We start from the raw sequence: 15,971 nt of genomic DNA on the forward strand, positions 1-15,971 counted from the left end.
GGAACAGGTAGTGAAGCATAGATCACAAATTCTACATCTATAAAATCTCAATTATATAAAACCCTGAAAGTATACACTTTAACAATTATAGACCTATCTGTAAGGGTCTTTTAAGTTATCACATAAGTTATTTATATAGTGCCTATAATACTCCTATAGTATTTTAATGTAATGTACTTAGTATGTTTCAAACTTGTTATCGCATTATGGTGTCATAGAATATTCCTATAGTATTCTAACTTTCATGTTCTGATCTAGAATCTCTTGTATAGAATTTGGTAAGTTTTAAGACTGTCGCAACGCCACATCACTCCCAAACACATGTCGATCACATCTCGAATGAATATAGTTGATCAAGCTATATTGATCCTAGATGTGTTCAACCTTTAAATACTTCTGTTCTGTTCAACCTTTAAATACTTCTGTTCTGTTCTTCTTGTGATACTTGTTCTAGTATGTATACATGTATAAACAAGTAGGTATATTTTTATAACTTATTGTTATATTCTTAAAATATATTATTTTCCAGAGCACTTAAGCCCCATTGTAATTATAGTTGTGTATCTTTTATCGGTTGATATACTTAGTTCACTATACACAATGTTCTGATACCAATCTGTCACACCCCAAAACCGGAACGACGGAAACATTCTGGAGTAGAGGACGTCATGTTTAGTATCACAAAACATGCATCATAGTAATCAAATTAATAAACAACCATTTCATTAGAAAGAAAGTTTTTACAAAGTATGTGTTCACAAAACATAGAATACATAAGCAAATAACAAAACAAGACTTGGAGCTATACTGCTCCATTTTCTGAATTCCCAGTGCGAGTACATGTCTACTAGTTACCTGACAATACAAGTTATTTTGAAAGAGTTGATCAGCAATTAAGCTGGTGAGTTCATAAGATTTTAGTGATGTAAGTAAGTTGTAAGAAAGTTTAGTAACTTGAAAGTTCTATTTAGAAAAGTTCGCTTGTTCCTCCAGAAAATCCTATATTTCATGCTTTGATGAAAGATAAGTAAAAATGACTCTACAATCCTTTCTATGAGTACTAAATGGATACAAGTTATATAAAAACTCAGAGTAAACAAACAATTGATTATGTGTATCTGCCCTAAGCCCACAACCAAACAAGGAACAAGGAATGAGGTGGATGACACACATCCCATTGGTTGTTAGATCCTTAATGTATGTAACCATGGTGTATTCCCTTGATACTCACGGAGTTAACTGTAACAATTCCTTTATATTTGATGAAAAGATTCTTTAAGAAAAACCTTATTTATTATAATAAAATAGCAACCACAATGATTCCTTCTATAATCACTTAGTTTATACTAGCTATATATAATCTAATATCGAACATATAGTTAATTGTGTGAATCTGCCCTAAGCTGACAACCAAATAAGGAACAGGAAGTAAGGCGGAAAGCACACATCCAACTACCTATTGGGTATTAATTATATACAATTCCAATATATAAGCTAAGGTATTATAGTATTAACCACCTAAGGTCCTTTAAGTTATATTGGTTTAATAAAATGGATTAAACCCTTTATTGGTAGGTTTCTAGTTTTGTATATCAAAAGTTCTATTTGAAAAGTATACTTTGTACTAGAAAACTGTGCATTGAATTACTGTTCTATAACCTGACCCATACCTGGTACCCCTTATGATGACTTAATGTATACAAGATATATGTATGACTAAGGTCGAATGGATAATAAGCTGGGTGAATCCGCTCTAAGCCCACAACCAAACAAGGAACAGGAAATGAAGCGGGAAGCACACATCCTATTACATGTCGGATCCTATTAACATTTATCCCTTGATGTATACATTAAAGAATCATAAGGTTAGCATTATAGTTCCATTTCTACTGAATGTTTATGTTACGACTATGTTATGTACCTTGATTATTATCATCGGGTACTTTACAGATGTACCCTTTATGAATAACGTAGGTTGGATAAGTATTATCACCTCGTGCCTGCTAGTCTTGGTACGTTAAATAGTACCAGTGTCAACGCAAACCCGAAAAGATTATATTATTAACCTTATCACCTCGTGCATGCTAGTCCTGGTACATGAAATCGTACTAGTGTCAACGCAAACCCAGAAAGATATATTATTAAGTTTATCACCTCGTGCCTTCTAGTTCTTGTACGTGAAATCGTACCAGTGTCAATGCAAACCGAGAAAGATATATTATTAAGTTTATCACCTCGTGCCTGCTAGTTCTGGTATGTGAAATCGTGTCAACACAAACCCGGAAAGATATATTAACGTGATTTTTCCTGGTACTTGTTATAATATGTTCCTCTTTGTACTTGTTATAACATGTTCCTCTATGTTTCTCTTTATTGTGTGTTCTCTTATGTTATCGGGTATTGTATCTAGTATGAACTGAACCTTTAAGCTATACCCTTTATAGTTTACTAGTGTTTTACTTGAATTGTTATTGAAAATACTCATTTTACTACTAAGTTATGCTTGTACTTTAAAAATGGAGTTTTGTTAAACTATAAAGTAACATAACTTGAAAAGAGCTTTTGAAATGTTTTGATCACTTATAAAAGAGATAAGAAATCTTTTGAAAGATGTTTATAACTAACATTTTTACAATTATAATTATTTTCAACATGTATTCCCCCTTTAAAGCATTTAAACCAGTTAAAAGATTGATTACGAGGTATAAACTCACTTGATGTGGGTGATTCAAACGAATATGCGCGTAAGGATGAGAAGTTCCACGAATGAAGTCTCGAGACTTAACGAGTCCTAAATAACATATAATGGCATATATTGACATCAATGTAGTGTTTAGGGGCAACCAAATGCAAAGAAACACTTCACAGGACTAGGAAACACTTTGACCAAGTGTTGGAATCACATGTGATTGAATTAAGGGGAGTGTACGACCACTTTGATGAGTGTGTGGCCATGGGTGTATGGCCGTACACTCATGGTAACGAGTTCACAACAACATTTTCCAAGGGTAGGGATGCTTGTGGGACAATTGGTCAACAAGTGGTGAGGCTAGAATTGCATTTTAGAGGCCCTTAATTGGTGTTTTGAGGGGTGTACGACCACGAATGGGTGTACGGCCGTACACACCTTAGCAACTTGTAAAAATTGGTCAAAAGTTGATCCCAAGCCTCTAACTTGAATCCCCAAGTGTTCTTGATTAGGTGCTTAGCATAAAACATGAGTTTAAGGCCCTTAAGCACTAAACAAAGGGGTGTACAACCATACATGGGTGTACGGCCGTACACTCCTTGATGATCATATTCTGGGATATTTCTAAGGTGTTAATACAATTTTCTAACATGTTGTAAACACAGGGAAGGAGTACTTACGATCTGGAGGCTCAAGAAGGCTCAAAATCACCAAGAACAAGTGTGTTCTTGGTGAAATGGATGAATATTTGAAGATCTAGCCAAAAGATGATTTCAAATGGATGAAATCAAAGGATGTAACTAGTTTAAGACGATTAACAACAAATCAAGGGAAGAACACTTACATTCTTGAAGATCTAGGATGAAAATTGGATGCTAGTTGAGAGAGAAATCGAGTTCTAGACTTGGGAGGGTAAAAAGGGATGAAAGAAGGCTGAGTTCTATACTTATACACGTGAGTGTGCTGCCAGGAGAGGGGTGTGCAGCCGCACACCCATGTGTGCGGCCGTACACTCCTTATGTTGGAGTGTAAGGCTCAATTTTGGTGCTAGAAATGTACGCGATCCATTCCTATGCTCAAGGTTTGGATGTACTAAGCTTTGAACCTTCAAACGGACTCTAAACAAGGCTAAACGATAGTAGAAATGAGTCTGACACTCAGTTGAGTTGACTGACTGAGCTTTCAAAGCAAAAAAATTTCGGGTTGTCACATAGTGCCCTAAGTGTTATACCTCTAATGGTGTCACAAACACTCAACACAACAAGAATGAGTTGGAGAGATGAAGAAATCAGCTAGGTCTCTTAGAATTGCATTAGGGGCCGATATGAGGGTTTATATGGGGCTATTAGGGTTATTAGGTGGAAACCCTAATTTCCTTGCTTAGGCCGTAAGCAGTCCATGAACCTCAATATTAGAAGCCTTGGACGAATTCTATAGGGCTTCCTATAGATTTCGTCCAGTCCTCCCATAGGAGTCCATCAGCAAAAAAAAATTGTAACTATCAATGATTTATAAAACCAGTCCCTGCATTATTAATTGGTTCCTTTAATCCAAAAATTAGTATCAAATTAATTTCCGATTAATTACTAATTAATAATATGATTTCCAAATAATACAGTAAACTTGTAATATATTAATAAAATCATTTTAACCACCCATTTATTATTCCAAATAATAAATTCAACACTCTATTCAGCAATCATGCTGTCAGGTAGCATGAGTCAAAGCAACCCAAAAGAACCATACTACAAATCAAATCAAGTACATACCAATTTATTATTCCAAATAGTAACCTACTACAGCAAGTCAATGATCATATGTGAACACTTTATCTAAAAAAAGTTACCCAGATATGAAGAAACCAAAAAGTTAATTATCTTAAGAAGTCATATTCCCTTTGAGTTAAACTAATATTTTTTTGTAGTAGTTAAACAGGAATAGTATTTTTTGAAAAATTTTAAAACTTAATTACCATCCTATGTCATTTTCCTGTTATAAATTGCGATATTTGTGAGGCATTAATGTGGCAATGGAAACTTTCCAAAACAAGCATACATTTCAAATTGACCGTCATCTAGTAAAGAGCCATTGAGATATAAGAAGGGCTACTAATTTAAGTTTTGGCATTTAATAAAGAGCCATTGAGATACAAGAAGGGCTACTTGTACTAGCTGGTTTAGGTTTACTAAATGTCATTATAAACATTTATAAAACATGAATTGCTATTTGCATTAGTTTTACAGAATCATAAACTATAGTTCTGGGATATAAAATATTTAGATTAACAAACAAATAAACATTAATTTATTATCATTGTTTAGAATGATCTGAATATAATATTAAATATTTGTTATATGACTACGATTGAAAACAAGATCAAATTTGATATTTACAGGTAATTACTGACGGAAAAGATTAATTTATTTAGTGATTATGACAAGAAAAATAAAATCACTCAGGAGACAACTAATTATTCTTGGTAATAAAAAAAATATTAATGGAAATTTAATAGAAAACTATTATTTAAGACGAAAACAACAATAAAAGAGGCAGGCATATGCATATCCATGTGGGAGAATTTAAGTAAAAATGGCCATAGATACTTCCCATGTACCTTCCTCTCCAACAAAACACTCCTTTCTTTATTATTATCGTAATTATTTTTATTTTTCGCTTTTTTGGACTTATTATGCAGAAAGGTTGGAGCCACGTCATCGCATGTGGACCCCATATCATCTTCTTCTTTATTTATATCAATTGCCACTGATAAACCCTAGCTATCCACCGTCAATTTCCCTAACGTCTCTATCTACATTCTAGATCTCCTTCACGCATTTCAAACTTTCAGCGTTTCCCACTCCTCCAACAGTGTGCCATTGAGTTTCTCAGAGCAATTTATGGCTTCCGCTTGCGTAAATAGCATCGGCTTGTCGCCGGAGAATATATTGGAACGTTCACAGACTTACTCTTCATACGGTTGGTTGAAACCTCGTTTCTCATTAGGCCGTGAAATCACAGAAGGAGATACATCCAAATCTAAGACAAAGGGGTTTTCTTCTCCGGCGAAGGAGCTTGCAGATCTGCCGGAGGAATCAGATCTAAACGAGTTTGATGGTTTTCAGTTCAGACTTGAAGATCCGGTTATGATGCTTCCCGCTGACGAGTTGTTCTCCGACGGTAAACTTATTCCGCTACATTTGTCAGTGATCCGACAGGAAGTTGCTACGTCGACAACAACGATAATGTCCACTCCAGATACTCCGAGGTCTCACCGGAGAACGGACGACGCCTTTGCTTCCGATCCCTACTTGCTTTCCCCTAGGGCGCCGAGGTGTTCGAGCAGGTGGAAAGAGCTTCTCGGTTTCGGAAAGCTTTACCAAAGCAGCAACAACAATGCTAAACAAGACAACAACAGACGGACATCGTTAGCGTCTTCGCACAACGCGACCGGAGCAACAAAGTCTATTAGACATTTTCTTCACAGAAGTTCAAAATCTTCAAACGATTCGTCTGTTAACCTTCCGTTACTCAGGGATACAGATAACGAATCTGTGTCTGTCTCTTCACGTCCATCTCTTTCTTCCTCTTCTTCCAGTCACGATCTCGACGATCTTCCCCGTCTCTCTCTGGATTCCGATAAGCCTGGGAAAGTGAACCTGCACGCAAACCCTAGCAGTCGTCCAAAAACTAGAATGGTAAAAACGAGGACACAGTCAACGGAATCAAGAGCATCAACGCGCGTTGGCCGAAGCACGGTGCGTCGTTCATCGGACTCCGCAATCACCACCGCCCGTGGCCTATCAGTCGACAGTCCACGAATGAACTCCTCGGGAAAAATCGTTTTCCATAGCTTGGAGCGAAGTTCGAGTAGTCCAAGTAGCTTAATCGGTGGACCTAGATTCAAACATAGAGGAATGGAGAGGTCATATTCCGCCAATGTGAGAGTCACACCGGTTCTAAACGTTCCGGTTTGTTCCCTTAGAGGTTCATCAAAGTCCGGCGGCATGTTTGGGTTTCCGATATTCTCCTCGCAGCAGAAACGGGAATGTTCTAGTACAAGCAGTAACGGCGGAGTAAACCGTAGTCAACGATTCGCCGGAAAGTCTCGAACAGATTGTTCTTAATTCAGCATTCAGTAATCGGTATAATTTGATCCTCTTGATAACTGTTTTCACTTTCTTTTAGTGTTCTGAGTCCATCACCTGCAGCAATCAATCAATGGCGTTAGCGTAGGATAGCTTTAGGCATCTAGCTCTAGCATATGTTCTATTGCATTTTAACTTTCTCTTTTTGTTGAATCATGTACCTATTTTTGTTGATTTCTTTTCACCGCTAATTCCTAATGTTAGAATCAGATTCTTCCCAGTCTTCAAACACAACTTTTTTTTTTTTTTTTTTTTTTTAATAAAGAAAACGTTTGTTTGATTAATGGGGTTGCTGAATGTAAAATATAATGTTGTCGGTAAAGGAATCTGGTTTAATATAATAATAATAATTTGGATATATGTAATTTAAAAGAGGCATGTTATCTCAGCTGGGTTTTGCCAGACGAGATAATTAAAAGTACAAATTCATTGAATAAATAATTGACGGTTATTTTGTGTATTAAAATAATAATTAAAACAGTTTTGTAGTATGTGAAATGATGGTGACACTTTATACGAATATAAATAGTGTCAGGCAGTGTTGCCGGTGACAGCTTTGCTTTGCTGCGTTGCCTCTGCCCCAGCCCGGCAGCCCCCTATCTCCACCATAAGCCCCCTGTTGGCTCTTGCCTCTTCCTTTTATTCACCTCCGGACAAAACAACTTCAAAATTATTTTATTGCAAGATAATAACCCATTTTATTATATTTCGATTTAATTTCATATACTTGTTTATAAAACAGATAAAAATTATTTTATTGCAAGATAATAACCCATTTTATTATATTTCGATTTAATTTCATATGATGCTTGTTTATAAAACAAATATGGCAATGCCTTGTACATGTTAAAATAGGATAATTACCGGAACGACCACTTTTCTGTATAATGAAATTATCAAAATTTTCAAAAAAATGTAGCATGGAGCCATGGACAATACCTATTTGAATCCGATCTTGAAAATATTTAAATATACAACAACGGCCATTTTATTGTTTCGTGGCTGGATTTCTGTTTAACATTATTGAAACTCAGTTCATTAATTATATTGTGTTGTCTATTGGTTATATTTAGGCATCAGCTATTATATAATGATGAACCTATTCAATGAACAAGTTTGGAAATTGATCAGATTTTTTAATTCGTAAGAAGTCTGTTATTTTTTGTGATTTTGTTATAGCAGCGCTATAATGGTTCTATAGCGTTTTGCGGTGTTACTGAACTGTTATTTTGAAATAGCGTTTACAGATAGCGGTCCTATAGCGTTTTGCGGTGTTACTGAACTGTTATTTTGAAATAGCGTTTACAGATAGCGGTGATGCAATTACAACGCTATTGACTACTATTTACCATGAACCTTATCAACGTTATACTGATGCTACACTCGCTTCTACAATTTCGTACATATTGGGCTACTTTGACAAAGAAAAAAAACGATTATGTGTTATTTCAATATTAAATCTTTATTTTTTTTAACTATTCCACTACACTTTTTGTCTTAATATGTCCAAATAATAAATATAATTAATTACAAACTGTAAAACAACAAATGACAACTTTCTTTTCTCGTCTGAAAGTACTTAGATACCACGAACGACTTGAGTTGCGATGATATTTTGACACTTTTTAGTTTACATATTACTATATTAAAATATTATATATAGATTAAGTTATGTTTTTATATGATTTTTTAAGATATTAATTCTATATAGTATTAATAATCTAATCTATAAATTTTGTATAAATATATAATATAAATTATACATAATATGGAAAACCGCTATACTACAACAATTACCGCGATTTCAAATTGGAGCATGTGACTGCTATTGAAATTTTGACAGCGATAACCGTTTAGTTCACGACACATTCGACCTTAATTTGTAAAATCCTATCCGGGTCTACGATAAGGAATATGTTGACTCCACTTTCTCCACTACAACAACATAAATTTAAGAAACGTCTCTCATCTCATAAGGACGCTTAAGGTAAGAGTACCGAGTGTAAAAGTCTTTTTGTATATTGGTATTCTAGTATATATATATATATATATATATATATATATATATATATATATATATATATATATATATATATATATATATATATATATATATATATAGGTTCAAATGTTTATAGCAAATATTGTGTGCCTAAATGCTTCAATCAGAATTTAGGAAAAAAGAAATCATTAATTAAATAATAAGAGGTAGCTTAGTCATTTTACCTTTATAAACCAAAAATAAATGTTGTATATTTGGAAAATCATTAAATTAATATCACATATATCCTTTTTAAATCGTTGTTTCATCTCAGTAACCCTAATCCATTCTCTTTTTTTTTCTCTTGCTCTGTCTTCTCGCCCTTTACGATCCGTTTCTTTAATCAAGGATTCGGAGGGAGAGAAAATTACACTCAAAGAAGGATCGGTAATGGCGAAGGGCGTGAGTTCGGCAGCCGTGCAAGCAGAACAAATTAAGCAAGATGGAAATCTCTATTTCAAGAAGAATCGGTTGGGAGCCACCATCGATGCTTATACCGAGGTATTCTCACAACTGGATTTGTTTTAAACCCGATCATTTTGTGACCGTGATTTGTTTGATGATATGCTGCTTTCTTCCTCTTGGTTTTTTCAAATTTCCAGGTGATCACTTTATGCCCTGATGTTCCCGTTTATTGGATTTGGGTTTGGCCGTTGATAGGAGAACTCAGTTTGTGCCACAATTCGATTTAGGTGATTAGGGTTACTTCTTGGAAACAAACCCACTAACAACACCACTGATATTGCTGTTGGAATCGCCTTCAGTCGGAGTGAAAAGAGTGTTTATCCGGTTTGAATACAAAACCTTTGTTGAAGTGGGTATCCTGAAGTGCTAGAAAGATTTCGTTATCAAAAGGGCATGTACGTGGATGAAATTGATCTAAACCCACACATATATGTATGTATTTCAATTTCAAGTTTTTCATCCATGTTGTTTCATTTTTTAAATCACAGTTGTATGAACTTCTTTTAATTTATTGGATTGCTGGAAAGAGAAAGGAATAAACAAATGTAGAGATACATTCTGAAAGATACATGGATTCATGTCATTGGTTTACATCAAGGTGAACTTATGATAATTCCACTTATGTTCATGTTGATTATAGGTATCCTATTAAATTACTTCTATTCCTGTTTAGAATATTTAAAACCATTCTGCAAGAATAGTTTATTCTGTAAGAATATTTTTATTGTATTCTGAAAGAATTGCAATTAATTATTTGTATGTTTAAGGTGCAGTTGTTAGGATGATGCAGAAATGATGAGGAAACTTATGAAAAAAAGCTATATGATACTTCATTCTCAAAGAATGAAGAAAAACAACAATATTCTTTCAGAATTTCAAGATTCAACATCCAAAAACAACAATATTCTTTCAAAATTCAAGAATTTAAGAAGAAAACATGGCACACGATAGTATTCTAGCGAAATGTTGTTATTTTTTTTAAGAATGTTATTCATTTTTGTATATATTTTTTTAGAATTTTTATAACTATATTAAAATGTATAAGAATTTTAGTCTGTAAGAATATTTATGAATTTGTATTGAAGTTCGGATGTATAAGAATATATTAGAATGTTTGTTATTTGAACATGTTATTCATGAATTTTGTTTTTCTTCAGTAATATTCTGTTAGAATAAAATTTTGAAAGAGTATCATTCTAAAAAAAAAATATTCTGATAGAATAAAATCGATAAAATTTGAAATTGAATTAATTAAAAAAATTCAGATTTTTTTAAATTAGGATAATTAATCATCCCTAAAAATCCGAAAATTTCCTTTTATAAATGTAGTTAATTGTCCAAAATACCCTTTTGATAAAAATTGTGTGATTATATGATACATGCTACCCTATTGTAATATCATAGACCCTCATATCATGATTGTTGATTCTATTCATCCGATGGTCCAGATCTGTGCATTCTGGCACACAATAGTTACTGGAAACAATATAACCTAACTCTCTCTCTCTCTATATATATATATATATATATATATATATATATATATATAAATTGTTTGGACCATACAAATTTAAAGTTACTTAAAACATGGATGTACATCATCCTCGTTTAAGAAGTCAAATGTATCATAATTATTGTAAATTATTCAAAACTAGGTGTAAGATCTTAGTACTATACAAATTGATTATAAAAACAAAGTTAAATATCAATATTTAAAGGGTAAGTATTTTATAATAAATACAAACGAAATAATGAATATGTAATATAATCTATACTATAAAAAATTATTGATATATTTTAAAATAATTGTGTTGAATATGAAAGTGTAAAAATTAAACACCTTTTAAAATAACTTTGGAAATAGATACAAATGAAATGATGATAAGTAGGTAATTGAATCTATGCTCATAAAAAAAATATTGACATATTGTAAATAATTTTTATGAATCATAAATTTCTAAAGATTTCTTTAAATATAATATTAGATGTTTTTTATTCCTAAGTTTACGATCATTCTCTAAAATTAATATCTTTAATCTGTCTTAGGTTTTAACTATGGACAATGCAACATACAACGGTTCATGAGTCAACACTAGTTGTCTAAAAAACAACCCCGCTTTCGATAGCAACTATCCTTGGCGTAATACATTAATTAGTAAACCGAACAACAATTTATAGCATAAAAATAAGGATGAAAAGTCAAATAAATTGCATGAAAGACAAAGAATTATTGTTTAGTGTGGTGGAAATATCATTAGATCTTCTTTTATCAAAATATAGTTTTCTCTATTTTCTTTTAGCATCATTAGATAAAGGGCTTCTGCAAATTAAAATCGGAAGTAGATTTTTCATAAAGTGTAAAACCCGTTTCACTGGTACTTGTAACGAATCAAAATCCCAATAAATTTAAACATTTAAAAACAACACATAGTCATAAATTGTTTACAAAATCATTGTTTCCAAATTGTTTATCAATATCAGAGTATCCCAAAATCATAAAACTATAAAACAAAGGTTGTGTACGGTTATGCCTTCGCCTTCCCACGATCATCAGAAGTACTTGAAACAATAAAGTATAATCGTAAGCCAAAGCTTAGTGACTTTCCCCAAAGTGCCACCACTCAAGCTGATAACTTATACAAACAAACATGTCGGGTCTAATCAACCATCGGGTTGGAATACCCTAGGCCCAGTTAACCTCCGGGTCTAGTTATTCTCGGGATGGAATACCCTAGGTTGGAATGCCAATATACAACGAGTCTAGTCATCCTCGGGCCCAATCAACCATCGGGTTGGAATGCCCTCGGTCTGTTGGCTAACACACATGGCAGTAAATCCTTATCCACAAACCAAAATATGTGCACATATAACAGATAAACATATAACCGACCAACAAACTATCCGACAGATCACTACAACATAACGACATACTATCACAGAGCAGGATGTCCAATCCAATGGGTTGACCTTGGTGCCTTTGACCTATAAGTATAGTGATGAAAACTTACCTCTCAGTTTGAGCAAGATCATTGAACAGAACATAGCTCTGAATAGCACCCCAATGGTAATATATTCATCAACTAATTACCAATATCATATATAGCTCAAAATACCTAAAATACCCCTAGGTCAAACTTGGTTAAAGTCAACAAGTCAACGGAGTCAACTCAGTCGAGTCAACTCAGCTTTGTACGCGGGGCGTACTCCAGAGGTATGTGTGGCGTACTCAAGTCTCGACCGTAGTCAGGATGATTGACTGCGTACGTGTTGCGTACTCCAAGTTACGCAGGGCGTACACCCAGACTTCCCAAAAATTTAATAAGAGCTTAATGTGTTAAGCTCTCACGTCCAACTTTCAGATCTAAGGCTAAATTACCCCCGAGAGTCATAAAGTTTCCAACTTTATGACTTTGCATTTCCATTAAGTGCCCAATACCCCAAACTACAACATCTTAATGCATTAAGACCTTCTAAAGAGTGCATGGAGCAAAACTAACCAACAAGACCACATTTTTATGACTTAAAACCCTTCCTAAGGTCTGAAAAGAGGATGTAATGGGTCAAGAACATGCTATGCTCAATAATCACCACATTTGGGACAAAAGAACTTAAAATTAAGCCCAAAACAAGATCTAAGTGAAACTTCACCAAGTTCAAAACTTTATACTTCCAAGTCATGCCAAATGATGTTGTGATTCTGGATCTAAAGTGCTTTACTCCTTAAAGATGGTCTCTACTTCCTTCATTCTTCTTAAAATGCACAAAACACACACACATACACTAGCTTAGAAATGCTTCATAAGGTGGATTAGGGTTGCAAGGACATTTTGACAGGATGGAGGCTAATGAAAAGAGCCAAGGTTGAGAGTTAATGATAAATAAATAGGGTCTAAACCCTAAATATTAGGGTTTGGGACTTCACCCCGTACGCACAGTGTGCACAAAATGTATGTCCAACGTACGTGGCTTTGACCTCCATAATCCAAAAGTGGCAATATTAGCCCCTACCAGCCATAAGTTTGACATTATAGGGACCACAATGAATTCACTCTCAATATAAGGGTAAAAATGAAAGTACCTCAAAACAAGATGTTACAGTACTTTTCATTTTTATCTTAAAGTATAAAATTCTTGTAAATATGGTCCTACATAGTGCGTAGGTAGTTATCTCCGCAGAGTGTAGAAGGGGAAAGTGGACGCAGACATTTAAAGCCCTACACAGGGCGTACCTTTGTGTATGCAGCACGTAGGTGCATTGATTCTAAACACTATTTTTTTAGGGTTGTGACATTATTTAAGGACCTTAACTCCCTTGAGGCTTTCCTTATCCTCAACCTCCACTCTCCCAAATAGCCAACTCAAAACACTAATCCCTTGTGAGCTTGTTTGAAGTGTTTTTGTGTATTTTGGTGCATCTTCAAGAAAGAGGTGTCTATCATTATGGATTGGTGTGGCTCAAGATTGAATATCCAACGCTTTCATCTCACTTGCGAACTTCAATAGGTATAAAGTTCTCACCTTTATGATTCCTTGGGTTGGATATAGGATAACTGTAGGGTTTCAAAGCACTCCATGGATGATGGTAATGGGCCCCTTTGATGAATTCTAGGTTAAAAGCCCAAGACTTGTCTTTTCCCTATAAATAGTCATGTATTATTCATTATTAGGGTTAAGAGTGAGGCAAAATGTAGCCGCCACGTTGTGAGGTTTCTTGTAGAGTTAGATTCTTATTTTCTTAAGTGTAATTTGTTCCTCGCAATTCAATAAATCGAGTGATCATTCGACATAATCTTCATATTTGTGTTTGCTCTTATTTTCCGCATCTTGTCATCAAATCTTAATTAGGGTTTTAATCCCAACAAGTGGTATCAAAGCGGGTCTTTGAAGATCTATTGATTTTTGAAGTATCGGTTCTTGATTTGATGATTTTTCTGCACAAGTTATTGAAGATTTTAGTGTTTTGGCGGTATGGATTCAAAATTTTTATTTGATCTACTGTTCATGGAGATTTATGTTATTCATCCACTGTTCATCCGATATTTTTTTTATTTGATTCATTTTTCTGTTTGCTGAATCCCAAATCAATTGATCTTATTCCTTTATTTTAAATCGGATCAGTTTCGTATTCAATTTTGTTTTGGCCCAATAATTTATCCATCACTGTTCATGAGGCATGATAATCCAGTTTTCATTCCTTGGCCCTTATGCTATATCGGGTTTCTGTACGCTTGAATTCTTGTTTATCAAATCCAATAATCGACGATTTCTCTGAGAGTATGGCTTATCGTCGTTTGTGAATCAACGATTCCCGTTTTCTTGTACTGTTCATCGATGGTGGTTTTGTTCCTTTATCATCTTTTTTGTAATCGTGGACTGCAATCAATAAAGCTTATCTATAATTGTCAAATCTATTGCTCATCCATTCCTAATTCGATTACCATGAATAAAGCCATTATCAAGATCAATTTTTATTTTATCAATTGATTCCATGATTTCATAAAGGCCAAATCTTGTTTTCAATTAAATTTGACATGAAGGGTTCATTATTAAGAATCAATTCTGGGAAGCTACTGATTCGTTATCAGGTTTCAAGATCTGAGAACGAACCACTTGGATGTTAATGGGAAGATGGTTTGGTCTGATTGCGACTGGGAAGGACTTCAATTGGGAAGAAGTTTTATGGATTGTAGTTGGTGTAATGGTCCTGCAACCATAATGGTTTTTGCGTATCTGTTCGCTTTTGCAGGTCAATTCTCAAGGTCAAAATTAGTATTGCAAACACTTTGGTGCAAGCGAACTCACTGAGAACGAAAGAAATTAGAATTGGTATTCAATTGGGATGAACAATGGTCATTGCAAAAGTCAAAATTGACTGTGAATGGGGTTGAACTTTCTTTGAATCTCACTATGCTTTCCACGAAAAATGAACCTGTGACGAACGTTCGCTTTTGGATGTGTAATGTGAACGAATGAATTGCTAATCAAAATTCAATCAAGGGGAATATGATTGTGTACTTACTCGCAATTGGATCTCAAAATCAAAAAGTCAAAATTTGACTGTGATTCGCATCGGGGTCGTGCTCGACTGATTTGGAACGAATGTTCTTACCTGCAAAAATTGTCAGATTCGTAGCTCCCTCAAACATCAGAAAAAGCGAACCTGGAACGAACTTGAGGTCTTTTGTTAGTGGTTGGAGCGAACGAAGGAAGGACCGAAAGCGAAAGGTGATTCGCCTGATGAAGCTCGGAACGAACCTGAGATTCACTTTCGGTCCATGTGTATTTGAAATTAAAGCGAAAGGAACGAATCTGGATTCACTTTGGGCTGTATTCGACCGAATCGGAAGCGAACCTATGATTGGGTTCGTTTATTAGCCCTGGAACGAAAGAGGGGAAAGCAAACCTATGATTCGGTTTGGCTAAGGTTTCGCTTTTGTCATGAAATTGGATTTTGCTGCTCGAAACGAAAGTGTAAATTCGGGGGTTATTGATTTCTTCGGTTTGTTCTTTGATCGTGAGTTGTGTCACTATGCTCTTTCATCTACGTCTAAATGGGGAAGAAGATAGTAAAGTTTAATTTTTGGTCCCTGCAACTTCAGCGCATTGACACTTTTGGTCCCTGTTGTTTTCA

The 15,971-nt window shown here is 34.5% G+C and overlaps 1 protein-coding gene across 1 annotated transcript; it reads left to right on the plus strand.

Moving 5' to 3' along the window:
- Positions 1-5,454: 5,454 nt before the first annotated feature.
- LOC145005782 (uncharacterized) lies at positions 5,455-7,054 on the plus strand. Its single transcript, XM_078964891.1, has one exon. The coding sequence runs from the start codon at positions 5,587-5,589 to the stop codon at positions 6,811-6,813; it is 1,227 nt and encodes a 408-aa protein (XP_078821017.1). The 5' UTR covers positions 5,455-5,586; the 3' UTR covers positions 6,814-7,054.
- Positions 7,055-15,971: the final 8,917 nt, after the last annotated feature.

This window comes from Lactuca saligna, chromosome 7, assembly GCF_052625555.1.
Source record: "Lactuca saligna cultivar CGN05327 chromosome 7, ASM5262555v1, whole genome shotgun sequence".
NCBI lineage: Eukaryota > Viridiplantae > Streptophyta > Magnoliopsida > Asterales > Asteraceae > Lactuca > Lactuca saligna.

Excerpts from the sequence above, each read along its gene's own strand:
- LOC145005782 (XM_078964891.1), top strand. The coding sequence starts at position 5,587 with ATGGCTTCCGCTTGCGTAAATAGCATCGGCTTGTCGCCGGAGAATATA.